The sequence below is a fragment of the Terrapene carolina genome, unplaced genomic scaffold, assembly GCF_002925995.2.
Source record: "Terrapene carolina triunguis isolate 2854851 unplaced genomic scaffold, T_m_triunguis-2.0 Scaffold131, whole genome shotgun sequence".
Taxonomy (NCBI): Eukaryota; Metazoa; Chordata; order Testudines; family Emydidae; genus Terrapene; species Terrapene triunguis.
In genome coordinates this window covers 35,862,896-35,878,983 of record NW_020664482.1, presented here as the reverse complement: position 1 = coordinate 35,878,983, position 16,088 = coordinate 35,862,896, and the positions used below count along the sequence as shown (strand labels likewise).

General features: G+C 40.8%; 1 protein-coding gene across 1 annotated transcript in view; it reads right to left on the bottom strand.

Moving 5' to 3' along the window:
- The window catches only part of DIAPH2 (diaphanous related formin 2), an 887,225-nt gene that overhangs the window by 147,121 nt on the left and 724,016 nt on the right, over positions 1-16,088 (bottom strand). Inside the window, exon 27 of the mRNA XM_024202840.2 lies at positions 6,909-7,004. Within this exon, the coding sequence (XP_024058608.1) occupies positions 6,909-7,004 (96 nt within the window). The remainder of the gene's footprint in view (positions 1-6,908; positions 7,005-16,088) is intronic.

Genomic DNA, 16,088 nt, shown 5'->3' with positions numbered 1-16,088 from the left:
AAATGAAAACACAGACGAGTGATGGACAAAAAGGATACAACGTACAAGGCAAGGATACAGAACAAAAGAGTCCTCCAATAATTTTATTATTTTTTCATTTGTAAAATAGTTTCTCCTTATTTGGTGGCACTGTACTTACTCAAAAGCTCCCCATAATAACAGTTACGCCCATCTTTAGTTTTAACTAATATTGACATAGAGACCAGTGTTACTGTAAAGACAGAAGCACAGCTGTTCCACATAACTCTCAAGGAACTAATCTGTGCTGGAGCAATTAAAAAAAAAATCTAGTTTGTGAATCTCATAAGGTCCTTAATAGTATCTGATCATTGACACCTCCAAGCCTAATATAGTCCAGCTTTTTGTTGACTACACTTGAGAGACCCCTTCCTTCCCATACTACAAATGGACAAGTAGATCTAAATGTTAAAAAGTGACTAATGATTTAGGGTGCCTTCATTTTTGGATGCCAATTTTACACATCTTCATAAGGCCTGGTTTTTAGAGGGCCTTTAGTGCTCAACACGTCCTGAGAAACCATGCCCCTGAAAGGAATTTCAAATTGGATGGGCTCCCTAAAAAACGGAGTCATGCAAAATCACTAATCATGTTCTAAAATTTAGGTCTTAAAGCCTATTATTGAAAGATTCATAAAGTCCAAGGCCAGAAAGGACCATTGTGATCATCTAGTCTGACCTCCTGTATACCACAGGCCATAGAATTTACCCAAAATAATTTTTTAATTTTTCAAGGCTGGCTCAGTTTAACACAGCATGAAATTAAAGGTGGCAATAGCTCAACAATAAATGGATTTAAAAGCAAGAGAATTTTAAAGACAGAGTTGATTTGAACAAATAACTATTTGTGGATCTGGACTGTACCCATGCAGCCTACGTTACTCACGAATTATGAGTCACTCCCACAAGATGAAATGCTATAGTTCAGGATAGTTACGTCCTACTATATTCCTTATACATGCAAATGATGTATGTATAAAAATGAATGTAAAATGTCATAACTAATTATTTTCTAATGAAGCTGAAATTTTTTTTGACTCACAAGAGACTAAGATTAACAAGGATTATAAAATTCTGTTGAACCCTCTATTGATTCTGGGCAGAAGAACCATCAAATGTTCTAAGAATGTCAGTCACATGTGGTTATTCACCATATTTCTGGCATATATACAAGGACTGATACATCTATGCCATTATTGTTAAACTGTAGGTTTGTCAAAGGGGAATATTGGCTTGTTGTCATATAGTATGTCTGAATTTCTGTCACGAAAATAGGCATCACAAGCGGAAATTTCTTGCAGAATAGTCTTTCCTTAGGCTAATCTTTACACCATTTCCTATATCAAACTAAGCCTGCTAAATTCATGCTTTCACAACAGTCAAATGGAATTGACCCTATATCCACTGTCCTGCAGAGTTCATCGCTGACGAAATATGCACCAGAGCTGATTATACTCTGTTGGAAAAGGGACAAGCAGAAGTGATTGAAATTTCTATAGAGAACAACATCAGTTCTTGCTTAGAACAATTTTGCATATAAATAGGGCATAAAACCGTCTGTATTCAATTTGTTCTCCAGTTGTTGACAAAAAATGTCATCAACACCACTGTATATTGCACTTCTAAACTTCTATCTTCTTGTAATGTAAACCTAGATCTGATTAATCAATCAGTGAATCATTGTGCTTAGGTAGAGTCACCCAAAATGAGAATCTCATTGCCCTTAATAAATGAAATACGATAGCAAATTAAAAATCAGTATCAAGCAAATAAGTTCTGAGATTAGTTTTGAAAAGATCCAGGAGCTAATATAGAAATAGGAAGGCAGTTCTTAGAGAAGCTGCAAAACGAGTCAAAGGTCAAGGACCATAGGCAGTGGTCCTGATATGAGAAACTATTAATGTCTGGGAAGTAATCCACGCAGAAGCAGAACACAGAATTTATAATGAAAAACCTTCATTCATAAGTGGGTAAAATCTCTAGTCTGATGTGCTGCATCTGAACAATACTTGAACATAGATTGAAATTATTTTTATGTAAGATCTATGGGATACTTTGAAGATCAGAAGGAAATGAAGGCTGCTATAAAGAAGTGATCTGGAGGTCAAAGAAATTGATAGAATTGGTCTGGTGTGAGTTTGAGAACAGTGCAACAAATGCATTAGCTTTAAGAGGGCTACACTGGAAACTAAACATGTTATTGTGCCTTAGAAATATCTCAAAGTGAGTACTGAATGGCCAATGTAATTACTTTATGTGTGAAAATAAACTGTGCTGTATCTTTCCCATCTGCTATTTATTCTTTTATATACCATATTGGGTTTTAATTTGAGAACCTGATGATTTAGGTTAATTTAACCATTCCTTTCTGTCCCTCTCTTTTTCTTGAAGTGAATTTAGTGTTCATGAAAGGTACTAGCTTAATAACTTTGTTAAAGAAAGGACTTTCTTTATCAATAGAGCAAGTACAGTATAGACAGTTCCAGTGCATGCACCTTCACACTGCTCTGCTTGTGCCTGAAAGCTGTTATGGAAAGACTTACTCCAAGGAAAAAGGGTAATTCAGTTCTTGGCCTTTCTGCACAGAGTGACAAGGGTGCCAAACAGTGAGTTGATTTTGTGATATAATGTTCATTAGGGACTGAAATAAGACCAGCTCGTCCTTTTACATAGGCTACTGAACTGTTATTAGATGGCAACCATTTCAGACGATTACCAACATATGCAGAGTTGAACCAGTATTTTATGGGTAAATTGTTTGTTAAACTCCTGATCTAACCATTGAATTCAGGAAAATGGAAAGTAGATGCCAGAAAGTAGATGGAAACTAGATGCCAGAAAAGAAGACTTGATTCATTCAGTTTCATTCTTTGCATTTTGCTGGACTGCTTGAAACATCATTTCCACTAACATTTTATTCTTAATCTATTCTTGAATACCTGTTCCATTGACTGACTGCTCTTGCTGTTGAGAACTTTTCCCTACTATCCACACTTTCGTCCTTTCCAGTCATTGCTCAATGTCCTATCAACTTTTGAGTCTATGAGTAATTCCCTTGAAGATGTCCCCGTGTATCTATCTTCATGTCTTCTCCTTTTTAAACTATATACATTTAGCTCCCTTTGTCTCTTCTTACATTTCTTCCAGATTTGGTTCCCTTTTTTGTATTTTCCCCATTTTTTTCTACATCCTTTCTGAATGGTGGGGTCTACAATATTCCATCCACAGTGGCACTACAGCTACATAATGATAAACAGCAGATAGAATAAAGACAAGACCGGAGCTGGCGCTAGGCATAAGCAGACTAAGCAATTGCTTAGGGCTCTGGGCAGCTCAAGGGGCCCCCTACTCGCTTTTTATTATGTGGTGTGTGTGTAAAATATTCCTTCTTAGGGCCCCCAATTGGCTAGCAGCACCTCTAACGGTATGTCTACACTACCTGCCGGATCGGCGGGCAGCGATCAATCCAGCAGGGGGGGGGGGGGCGTCGATTTATCGCGTCTAGTCTAGACACGATACATTGATCCCCGAGAGCTCTCCCATTGACTCCTGTAATCCACCGCCGCGAGAGGCGCAGGCGGAGTCGACAGGGGAGCAGCAGCTGTTGACTCACCGCAGTGAAGACACCACGGTAAGTCAATCTAAGTACATCGACTTCAGCTACGATATTCACATAGCTGAAGTTGCGTAACTTAGATCGACCCCCCCCCCCCAGTGTAGACCTGGCCTAAGATTATGTTTACTGGTGGAGTGAAGTGCAACTACAGAGAAGAGTCTATGTTAGGGGAAGTGAGCTGGGTAAATTCTGCTCTCATCTCTCTGAACCAGTGCTATCGCCTTCTCTCACACCTCTCCATAATTGGGAGTCTTTATATCTCCCTAGCTTTCACTTCTCTCCTCCACTCAAATAGGGCTCCCCAGCTTTTTAAGATAAGTTTGTGCTGCCATCGTGTCACAAATTACAGTCATAGTCACATATGTGTCTCCAGGATGAAGGGTCAAACCCTTGCCTACATCCTCAAACAAGGAGTGCAGGATAGGTTGTGAATAGCAGGAGCGGGATTGATTGAAAAACAGTGGCTGAAGAAATTTTGTACAAACTTCCACAGTTACTGGGCTAACTGAATCTCTAATCCCCCTCCTGTTCCTTCCACACGCACCCCCCTTTAGGTCTCAAGCTGTCACCTGTCTCTCAGGGTGGAATCATGCAATTCTCGCACTCTCAGACTAGGCCCTGAGTTGCAGTCCCTTCCCTGTGTATCAATCATGATTTACCTCAGCAGGTCTCACATATCCAGACCCTGCAATTCTGTTCTCTCTGGGGAAATGATAGCAGTAATCAAACAGCCTCCTTAAAGCAAAGTATTATTTATTTGGAACAAATGCGTTTCAGAGAAAACATAACTCCAAAACAATAATAGACTGTATGCATATCTAGCTTTTCCTTCAGGCTTACCATTTCATGGCTCTGGGATAGCCCAAATTATTAGACACTCTCCACAGAGTATCTCTCTTTGTGTTAGCCTATCTCCCTAGACAGTTTTTGGCAAGTGACACACACACCCTTTTCCCTCGAGAAGGGCTCTAACACTTTAGCATTCTTTTCATTTCCAAATGCCAAGCTTTGCCAAAATAAGTCTTGCAACTTATTAGAGTGAAGACAGCATTACTGAAGCTAGTCATTTCTATGATTCTATAAGTGTACTCTTCAGTGTTCTTATCTGAGAAGCCAGTGTGTCAACTTCATATACACAACCAGTTGAATTCAGCCATTATAAGAATACAATAAACATTCCACTACCCCCAATATATAATAACTTGAGCTCACTGACCAGGTCACATACCATGTTCATAAAACTATTACATAGCAGCACTCATAACATTATTACATGTCTGCTCCATATCTGACACATAGACTTTATAAGAAAGAAAAAGAATAACGAGGCATCATAAATTTCAGCCACAGGTGAACATTTTGGAGAAAGTTCTGAGCTATTGAACAGAGGAGTTTATAATGGACCCTTAACTAAAGCCCTGTCCCATCACTGTGCCATTAGAAAATACAGTATGCAGTTATGAAAATTCTGTGTTCATTTATGCAGCCGGACTGTAAGACAAAAGGTTCAATAAAAGGTAAAATGAATGATCCCCTGCTTGTTCAACAGACTTTACTGAGGGGGAGGATTTAATATGTTAATTTTCACCACTGATGGCAGAATCATTCAAGATTTCTACATCTCGTCTTATAACTCTATCACAGCTGAAAGCAAAGCCAATGTTAGCAAAAAAGAAAAAAATCTGACAGACAACATTAAGATTGCCTACTCTGACCAAGTTTACTGCAGACATGCACCACATTGTATTTATAAGCTTTCAGATCAAAGACAACAGAAAACATACTTTGTCCTGTTTCCATTTTAAAAATAACAACGAATTAATTACTCAGGCATGCTCATATTATTTCTTTTAATTGGGAGAACAGAAATATTGCTCAGATGGAAGGATGATTTTGAAAATGTAGCACAGTTTGGGAATAGTGTGTGCACCAAGTATTTCTCTTTTTTTTTTTTTTTTAAAAAGATCAGGTTTATGACAAATTATAAACAATAATAAATCACAATTATATTCCATTACTTTTACTGCTACCAGATAGGAGAAGGTGGCACATTATGCCTTATTAACTCAGCTGCATGGAGACTATGCTGAGACTAAAATGACAATGAATGGTTTTGCACTGATAGTTCAGAACAGAATAGGGCAGAGAACAGTAGTGGTACTTTGAAGTCTATAGCCCTATGTGATAGTCAGGGATAGGATGTGAAGAAAACAATGGTAATATTCCTGGCTACCTCTTCCTTTGAGATAAAATGCATTCTTGCACTCACATAGCCCAAGAGTTATATATTACATGTGGATGTAAAATTAAGTCCCAAGAAGTCTATCTACATGGATCTAACTGCAGGATCAGACCTAATGGGGGGAGTGGGGGCTCACTTTGCTCTTTTATGGAGTAGTAAGATGTGCTACCCACTTTGCCACCAATACCACTCTTCCAAACCCTCCGCATGGATCTGACCCATAAGGGTTCGATTTTGCCCTGTGTAAGGAAGTCATTTTAAACAATTTGATTTATTAAAATACTATTTTTGCTATAAGACATGTTAAAACTGGAAAATTACAAAATACAATGTATGTTGTCATAAACTTTAATAAGAGGTAGATTCAAAGTAACAATAATTTATATATTTTATGTGATTGAAAAGTTATGTGTGTGAGTATGTGTATTTGCTCCACTCTTCCTTGAGTCACTTCAAAACCAATACCTGTACGGAGGACATTCATTCAAGAACATCCCAACAGAATGTTAGTTAATCAACAGAATGAAGCTGTTTTAATAATAAATTGAGTTTTACTCCCCATAAATGTTACAGCTTCGAGCCCAACAAGCATGAAACTGAGCATGGCCCTTGAGAAAAGCTAGCAGCCATATGCATCACTCCACTAGTGTAAGAAGTTAGTGTGACTTTCTTAGGTCCAATTACAAACAATAATTTAATTATACTGATGGGTTTAAATGATATAAAATACACACATGCTCTTTAAAAAAAACAATGATTTTTTTAAAATGTCAAATTAAACACAGTTTGAACCCTTGTTCTAGTTTTCTAAAGAGTCTACAGTTATCTGAAGATATAGTTACCAAGTTTAAAATTGTGATCACACAACTATAACCTGCTGAGATTTCACACCAGAACTGAAAGACCAACTTTCAATGAAAGCTCTTAAAAGCCTTGGCAAGACTCTTTCCCCCCCGCCCCACTTACTTTGAACACTAGATTCCTCCCCACCCCCATCCATAACCACAAATCTACTAGAAAACGTCTTACTCACCCTGCATTCTTGGTGTTCGTTTCCTGCGATCCCTGAAGGCTGCCCCTGACTGCAGGGCCTCAAGCAGATTATCCATCACTCCTGTCTCATCACCCTCTGTGAATAGGGGAAAAAGTAAAATTAATCTCAGTGCAATTAAAGTGAGACTGCAGGAAAAAAAGAAAGCAAAACTGACGTCAGATTTACATAAAACCTCTAAATTAAATTAATATATAGTATAACATAATGAACGCTTCATACATACTCCTGACTAGTTTGCTTATGATGCTCTATTAAGCAATACTGATGACAATCCCACTGTTCTTTCAATTTAAAGACCTTGTCCTGTGTATTATTGATGACATGTTCAGTATGCAAATAAACAACTGCTGATCGGTGACTGCTACTTGATGGTTAAGAACCTTATAAGATATTCCTGAGCAAGAATCTAGTGACCCTATTTAATGGAATAAATGCACGTGGAGAAGTTTGATAAAACACAGTGACTTGAGGTTAAATACCAATTGTGTTAATATTGCAAACATTTAAAACAGTCTGCTTCTATCTCAGAGATCTATAAAATAAACACATTTCTTTCCATTTATTTATTTATTCATTCTATTTATACTGAATGCCTACTAATTTCACGTGGGTTCTCCTTGGTCTTTCAAGTAGGTAGCTTTGAGAAGGAATAAAAAAATGCCTTCACTGCTAGACATATATCTGAACTCAGTACGCAGAATGCCATTTCTTTCTTGCTCCCATTTTTTCGTATTCAGGGAGGCAAGCCATTAGGCCTTAAATTGCCTGGCTCCCTGGAGCATTATGGGAGGTTGGTTAAAATGATTAAATTCTTTTTTCTATTATTCATTTGAGTGTTTAACTTTCTTCATGTTTCAATTTGTTCTGCTATTAAAGGCTCAGGGTGGCATGTAATAATGCAAGAAATACAGGTCAAGGATTGCCATAAGTTGTAACTGCATCAATGAACCATGTCTCTTGTTCTGTTCGTGTGTATATGTTAAGATCTAAATCTCAAAAGCTGACTAGACTGAGTGAACAGGTAGAGTAATGTGATGTTGACTTTTTATTAGCATCTCTGGGACTTTTTGTTGTCAACTGAATATTAAGTACCTCACTGGACTGTAGGAAGACAATTAGTTTATATGAAAGATTTGTGTCTTTGTAAATATTTTTAGTCTGTGAATCATGTAGAAACAATAGGATGATGAAAGACATGTTCAGAAGATACATTATCTCTGTCTCCCCCACCCCCTCATTACTTTTATAGCACTCTTCCACTGCATATGGTTCTTCAATTTGGCTCACTACTACATATAGATTAATTGGGCCACATTCAGACCCGAAGTAAGAATATGCCAATCCCATAACAGTCCTTTGTTCATATTTGTAGACGACAAACATTAGTGCAAGTTAAATGGTAAACTGAAATTGTAAATCAATGCGACAGAAAACATTTAGCATTCAGCAGGTGGGGAAAACGTGTACGTTATGTGTGGCGGGACGTGGAAGGCAGCATAGCCAGAAAAGCAACCCACAGAAGCCTCTAAAATAGCAGGCTGATTCTGATCTTGTTTTATCCTTATGAATCTTTAACCCTTGATGTCAGTGGAACTACTCCTTGTGTCACTTAGATCAGAAGTGTGTGTGTGGAGGGGAAGTGGTTGTTTTTGCTCACATGATTCTGTTAGTTGTTTTTCCTGCACTGAATTTATGTTCAAAAGATAAAGATTTAAGAGAAAGTAAAATGAGAATGAACTATTACAGCAAAAATTTAGCCTCAAATGCTTATCAAAGCATGGAAGCAAAAATATACAGTACCAGTTTCAAAAATGGACTGAATATGGTCACTTCGTATGTAAATTTAGCTGTTCTATTATAGACCTTATGTTCAAAAATTAATAAACACAGTGGTTACCACTATGCATTTTAAGTTAAAAAATAAATAAAAAAGTACAGAAACAGAAATCTACTAACTCCTTTAACACCTCACATACCTTTATACAAACTCCCACTACTTTACAGTGGGTGTCACTGTCCTACCTTTAGTTATTCTGGCAGCTAAAACAACAAATTTTTATGAAATATCAAAGTAAACAACTGTGTAACACTAGACATGGACTACAGAGGCTGTGTTTTTCAGAATTTTGTCAATCAGATTTTAGTTTTGCAAAAGCAGACCTTGGGTTGGGTTCAGATCTTAATTAAATTTTATCTGAACCAAAAGTTCTCAAGTGACTAACGGGAATTGGATAGGAAGTTCCACTTCGGGTTGATCTTCATCTAAAAGTGATGAGTATGGTTAGAATGGAATTTCAGACCTCCCTAGCAGCCTTTGTACCAGCTAAATAAATAAAAAGATCTTGGGTAATGTATTTAATTTGTTCTACACCACCTGCAAAGGTACAGCAACTTGTAAAAGGAAAATCTCCAGTTTAATAAAGTTGAGAAACCACTATCTAGCGCAGGTATTTTATATGAAACAAAAATAAATATTACATTTCTTTCTTCCCAAATGGCAAGAACATTAATGGGGTGGGAGTTTGACTTGGCCTCAAGGAATGAGGCAGCAGCTTCTCAGTTCACCCTTTCTTTCTTGATGGAGTCCTAGCACCAGGAGGGAAGGGGTTATTAGAGAACATGTATGTGAAACTTCTCTCCCTGCAACATCATGCCGGGAAGAGCTGGAATCTGAGGGGTCCCTGTTTTCTGGTCCTCTTGACCCCTTGATTACTTGTTGTGAGGATCCTGATTGGCCCTGGGCAATGAAGATAAAAAGCATGTCTATACTGCCCTGCAATTTGAATTTGGGGGTGTGAACAGCAGCGCACACCAGAGTGCTGTGCTGTAATCCCCTGGTGGATGCTGCATGTACGAACTTAAAGGTCCCTAGAACACACTAATGCGAACTTTGGGGAAGTATAGACATGCCCTAACAAGGAGACTAGGGTTTATCTCAATTTACTAACTCATATGAAAACTATGAACTGCCTTGTTTTCATTAGTTTTTTCCCTTTTTACCTCCTATTAGTTACAAGATAAGAACACATCTTTTTTCCAATGAAGACAAGACCACTGAGTTTGCCCTCATTGTCTCTAGTTTTGTTTTACGCTGCTTTAGCCTGGTGTCAGATTGCTGAAATGTAGAATACTTTTGGAAATCATATTTTGGGATAGGAAATAATTTATACAATAATGCAAAACTGGCCCACGTGGCAACTCGTTTTCTTTTATTTCCCTTCAGCAACAAAGTGTGAGAGTCCAGTGTGGCCACTGGTGTTTTTCAAGCCCAAAGACATAGCCTAATTGTTACAGGAAGTGTGAGGAGTTGGTATAATTAGAGCAGGGCCATGGTTCACACCTCAAAGCCACATTTTGTCTGTTCCTCTAACAGTCCAATGATTGCTTTGTGGTGCCCACAACTGCTGTGCTGTCCAATACTGGAAGACTGAACTGGATAAGACTGGTACCTGCTAGGTAGCTTGGGAGTGATCTAATTGGTTCTGATTCTAATTGGTTATTTAAAGCTAATAAAGTTGCAGCCTTATTTTAACCACGTCACTGTCCTGTGTCTTATTCCACAAGTGTTAAGGACAAAAATCACTTTGCAAATGTCATTGTTTACAGATCTGCTGAACTAGCACAGAGGTTGGTCTGCTAAGTTTAGATATACACCACAAGTTCTGTAAAGCTTGGGGCTGTTCAGCGCAGGAGTTTTGATTCATGCCCACCTCTACTCTTAGCAGATTTTACATTCAGGTTTTTTTTAGCCAAATTTTAATAAAAACAGTGTCTTTCAAAACTATTTTTATGTGCAACCCAGCTTCAAGAATACAAATAAAAAGTTTACTGCAGCAGACCTATATGCATTTGATGATTTTATCATTACAGCTCCATTACAAAAAAGGGCGTGCATGTAGTATAATATTAGCGCAAACATATGTAGCATTATGGTAAATAATGCACAAAACTACAATAACTGGGTCATCTGTAGTCTGTGTAATCTCATTTGCGGTGAAAATGCCTTTGTGTAGTCAGACATCAGACTGAAGGGGAAATTAAAGACACGGATCTTCTTGCACAAGGAAGCACTTCAGTATTGCTATGCCCAAACCAAGACAACTCAAAGAATGTCCACTTGGTCACTAATAATTTCTAATATTTTAATCACATATTTGTTTTTAGCAAAAATGATCAATTTTGGTAATGAGCGGGTGTTGTATGTCTACGCTTACATGGACTGCAGGTGAACTGAATAAACATTTTGTATTTTGAAAAAATTAACTACGTCTTATAACTCAAATAGCACATGCCCTTGAACAGAAGTGACACTCAATTTCAAAATCAACAAAACCCTCCAGCGGGCAGATGCTATCCACCAATTGAAGCTGCCAGTAAATGTAATATTGGTAAGGAATGGTAAATGTAAAATGTAATGGGTAAGGAATGGTGTCCCTAGCCTCTATTTGTCAGAGGGCGGAGATGGATGGCAGGAGAGAGATCACTTGATCATTACCTGTTAGGTTCACTCCCTCTGGGGCACCTGGCATTGGCCACTGTCGGCAGACAGGATACTGGGCTGGATGGACCTTTGGATGGACCAGTATGGCCCTTCTTATGTTCTTAATATACAGTATTAGTAACTAGTATTTAATTATACTCAAACAATACAAGAACTCCACATTATAATCCAATAGCTCCCTGCTTGTTACATGTTATCAAGAATAGGTCATAACTTTTTAAATGCCTTTGAACCACATAGATTCAGCACACAACCACTCACAAATCTGTTTCAATGGACACATTCAGTTAGTTTCCCTAGTCTGCTGAAATCTGTGTTATCTGGTTGGCAGAGCAAGCAAGTTTGTCGCTTCTGAGTGGTCACATCAGTATTGCAATAGGAATTGATTATTCAGTCAATAACATGCAATTCAAAGTTCTCAAATGCATGGCTTTACATACTATTCTGACACAGACAGGTTATATAAGTACACAATTAAGTCATGATGACTCATCATTTAACCAATATATCAAACATGGTATCAATTATTACAATGAAATAAATTTTGAATTCTCAAAGTATTGCTTGGTATTGGCAGAGTGGATTACCTGGAGCTTTCGGAAACTCAGCTCACATGGTCCAACAGCCAAGCCACCTGAGCTGTTGAATCACTAATTAATGATTTACTTGCCAAATTAAGAATATTGCAGCCTTAAAATCAGTGGAGTTAGAAATCGCACAACCAGACAAGTACAGTCTCTCTGAAAAAAGTCTGTGGAAAAGATTATGACAGCCATTCATAGAGAGGTGAATAGAGCTCTCTGCTACTGTGAAGGAAGAAAGTTTTGGAATGAGTCTTTGCTGATTTGCTCCTATCCAGTAAAAGAAAAGAAAAGAAAAGATATAGTTTTGAACCTGGAATAAATTATTAGATTCATCTGGACAGTGTAAATTACAGGAATCCAGAGAGTAACCCTCAGTGCCCATATATCTTCATGGAAATTCAGTTTTACTTTTAACAAATATCTACAGGCCCTGATTCAGGAAGTTAAGTTACTTAAGTACATGGCTAACTTTAAGCACATGAGTTATCCCATTGCTCTCAACATGTTGAAAGTAAGGCACATGTGTAAATAGCTTCCCTTATTAGGTCCATTAAAATTTGTACAAAATTCTGCTGCATATTACAGAAGGAAGACCTGCAAAGCAACTAAGCCACAGTTTGAGAGGAACCAGACATTGGAGCAAAGATTTTGTGGGAGCACATAACCTCTGACCAGAATGAAAAAAAAAGAATGAGGTTGGACAGGAATGTGAAGGAGCACAGAGAATAAGAGAAATCCATCTGGTTGACTCAACCATAGGACTGATACCACAAACAGTTGTTAAACAGTCCATCACAAAACTGGGGAAAATCTGTTGTGAATAGAGGCTATGCTCAAGAAACCTCAACTTGCAGTTTTCACCTGAGAAGCTAGACTTGCTTGATAAGAATTGTCCCAGAGTGTAGAATTAAGCAAAACTGTTCCAGGAAGTTTGTGATTAATATGCGACGAAAGGATGAATTGGGGTGGGAGAAAAAAAACAATGAGTTACCGAATCAATTGTTCTCTCCAACTTACGGTGTTGCATACATTATAGAAAGCAGACAGTCTATTTCTGTGATTCTTGAACATATAATGGAAAAGGAGGCTTAAGTTTTCCATTGAATACGCTTTTTTAATGCTTTCTTCTACAAATGTGAACATATAACAGTAATATACTTTATTAAATAGAGAACATAGCTGCTTGGTTCATTATATTTATCAAACCAAATATCTTTAATAAACTATCTGATGGTGTGTGTGAGGGATGATCTTACATTTTCTTCATAAAACAACTGGATCTGAAACATTACAATGAATTCATTAAACTGTTGTCCAACTAATTAGCAACCTACAGCTACAGCTAATATGATATGGTATGTCAGAGAGTGAAGTAGATCAAATGGAAACAAACTAAACTAAAAGGAACCATGTCTTTCTGGGAGAGTTTAAATATATAGAGAAATCTTTAGCATCCTAATCTGTCCTCAAAAAGACAGTTACCTTTTCCGTAACTGGTGTCCTTCGAGATGTGTTGCTCATGTCCATTCCACAATAGGTGTGCGTGCTCGCCACGTGCACCGGTGCCGGAAGTTTTCCCCCTAGCAGTACCTGTAGGGGAGCACCCCTAGCGACCCCTGGAATGGTGCCTCTATGGCGAGGTATAAGGGGATCAGCGCGCTCCCCCCACCCTCAGTTCCTTCTTGCCAGACAACTCCAACAGAGGGGAAGGAGGGCGGGATGTGGAATAGACATGAGCAACACATCTTGAAGAACACCAGTTACGAAAAGGTAACTGTCTTTTCTTCTTCGAGTGATTGCTCATGTGCATTCCACAATAGGTGGAAGCTATATATCCACAACAAGCTATATATCTGTTGGAGGTGGGTAGGAGTTCACAGACTCTCGGGACGGAGTACAGCGCTGCCGAACCCGGTGTCCTCCCTGGTTTGGGAGACGATCGCATAACGTGAGGTGAACATGTGAACCGAAGACCATGTGGCAGCCCTACAAATGTCCTGAATGGGAACATGGGCTAAAAAGGCAGCTGAGGCTTGCGCCCTAGTCGAGTGTGCCCTCACAATCGGCGGCGGGGGGACTCCCGACAGGTCATAACAGGTAAGAATACACGAGGTGATCCAGTTGGAGAGCCGCTGAGTGGAGATCGGCCAACCTCTCATGCATTCGGCCGAGGCGATGAACAGCTGCAAGGACTTCCTGAACAGCTTAGTCCACTCCAGGTAAAAGGCCAGAGCTCGTCTCACATCCAGCATATGGAGGCGCCGCTCCTCACTGGACGCATGGGGCTTGGGACAGAGCACCAGCAGGAAGATGTCCTGACCCATGTGGTAGATGGAGACCACCTTGGGGAGGAACGAAGGATGTGGTCGGAGCTGGACCTTATCCTTATGGAATACGGTGTATAGGGGCTCGGAGGTCAGGGCCCTGAGTTCCGAGACATGTCTAGCTGACGTGATCGCGACCGGGAAGGCTACCTTCCACGAGAGGTGCGACCAGGAGCACGTAGCTAGCGGCTCAAACAGGGGACCCATCAGCTGGGCCAGCACCAAGTTCAGGTTCCACTGTGGGACTGGGGGCTTAACGTATGGGAAGAGTCGATCCAATCCCTTAAGGAATCGGCCAGTCGTAGCATTGGAGAATACCATGTGCCCCTGCACCAGCGGGTGGAATGCTGATATGGTTGTCAAGTGCACCTTGACAGACGAGGGCGATAGGCCTTGGGCTCTAAGGTGAAGGAAGTAGTCTAAAATGAGTTGGACTGGAGCAGCCATGGGCGAAACGCCCCGATCGGCTGCCCACCGGGAAAACAGACCATTCCACCACGTAGGCCTGGTGTGTGGAGGGCCGTCTGCTTTCCAGGAGGACGCGCTGAACCCCTTCCAAGCATGTCCTTTCCTCCCGGCCTAACCGTTGAGCAGCCACGCCATGAGGTGGAGTGCCGCTAGGTTGGGGTGGAAGAGGCGGCCCTGGTCCTGGGAGAGCAGGTCCAGGAGGGATGGCAACGGCCACAGTGGGGCAACTGCCAGGCTCGTGAGAGTCCCGAACCAATGCTGCCTGGGCCATGCTGGGGCAATCAGGAGGACCTGGGCCTTCTCCAAGACCTTGCCAATCAGCGGGATCAGGAGGAAGGCATAGAGAAGCTGGCCTGATCAGGATAGGAGGAAGGCATCGGAGATGGTACCCCCCTCCCTCCAACCCCCCCGGAGCAGAAATGGGGACACTGGCAGTTCTGCCGAATCACGAACCTGGGGAGTTCCCCACTCTTGGAAAATCCTGTGCACCACCTCTGGGTGTAGTGACCACTCATGCTGAGAGGAGAAGTCTCGGCTCAGGCGATCTGCCCACAAGTTCCAGGCTCCTGGTAAGTTCTGGGCTTGTAGGCAAATGTCATGGGCTATATAGAAATCTCACAGCCAGAGGGCTTCCTGGCAGAGGAGCAGGCCCCACCTTGCCTGTTGATGTAAAACATCGAGGCCATGTTGTCCGTGAGAACCCTGACCACTCCGCCTTCCAGGTGTGAGCGGAAGGCCATGCATGCCAGCCAGTCCACCCTGAGCTTCTTGACGTTTATATGCAGGGTAACATCCTGCACGGACCACAGACCTTGGGTCTGAACATTCCCCACATGGGCTCCCCACCCCAGGCCCGACATGTCAGACACCAGCTCCACCGATGGGGGTCTGCCCCTGAATGGGACCCCGTGAGGCATGTTCCCCAGGGAGGACCACCATTATAGGGAGATGATCACCAGTTCGGGCACAGTGAGGACTTTGTCCATCCTGTCTCTGGACTGGGAGAACACCAAGGCCAACAGGAGCTGGAGGGGCCTTATCCTGAGTCTGTCATGGCGAAGCACATATGTGCGCCCCGACGTGATCCAGGAGCTGTAGGCATGCTCTGGCTGTGGTCACGGGGAACCTTGTGACTGTGTTGATGATCCCTTTCAGGGTCTCGAATTTGTCCGGTGGGAGGGAGGCCCTGGCCGACGTGGCGTCCAGGACTGCCCCAATAAATTCTATGCGCTATACCAGGACTAATGTGGACTTGGTGTCATTTACCAACAGGCCGAGGGTG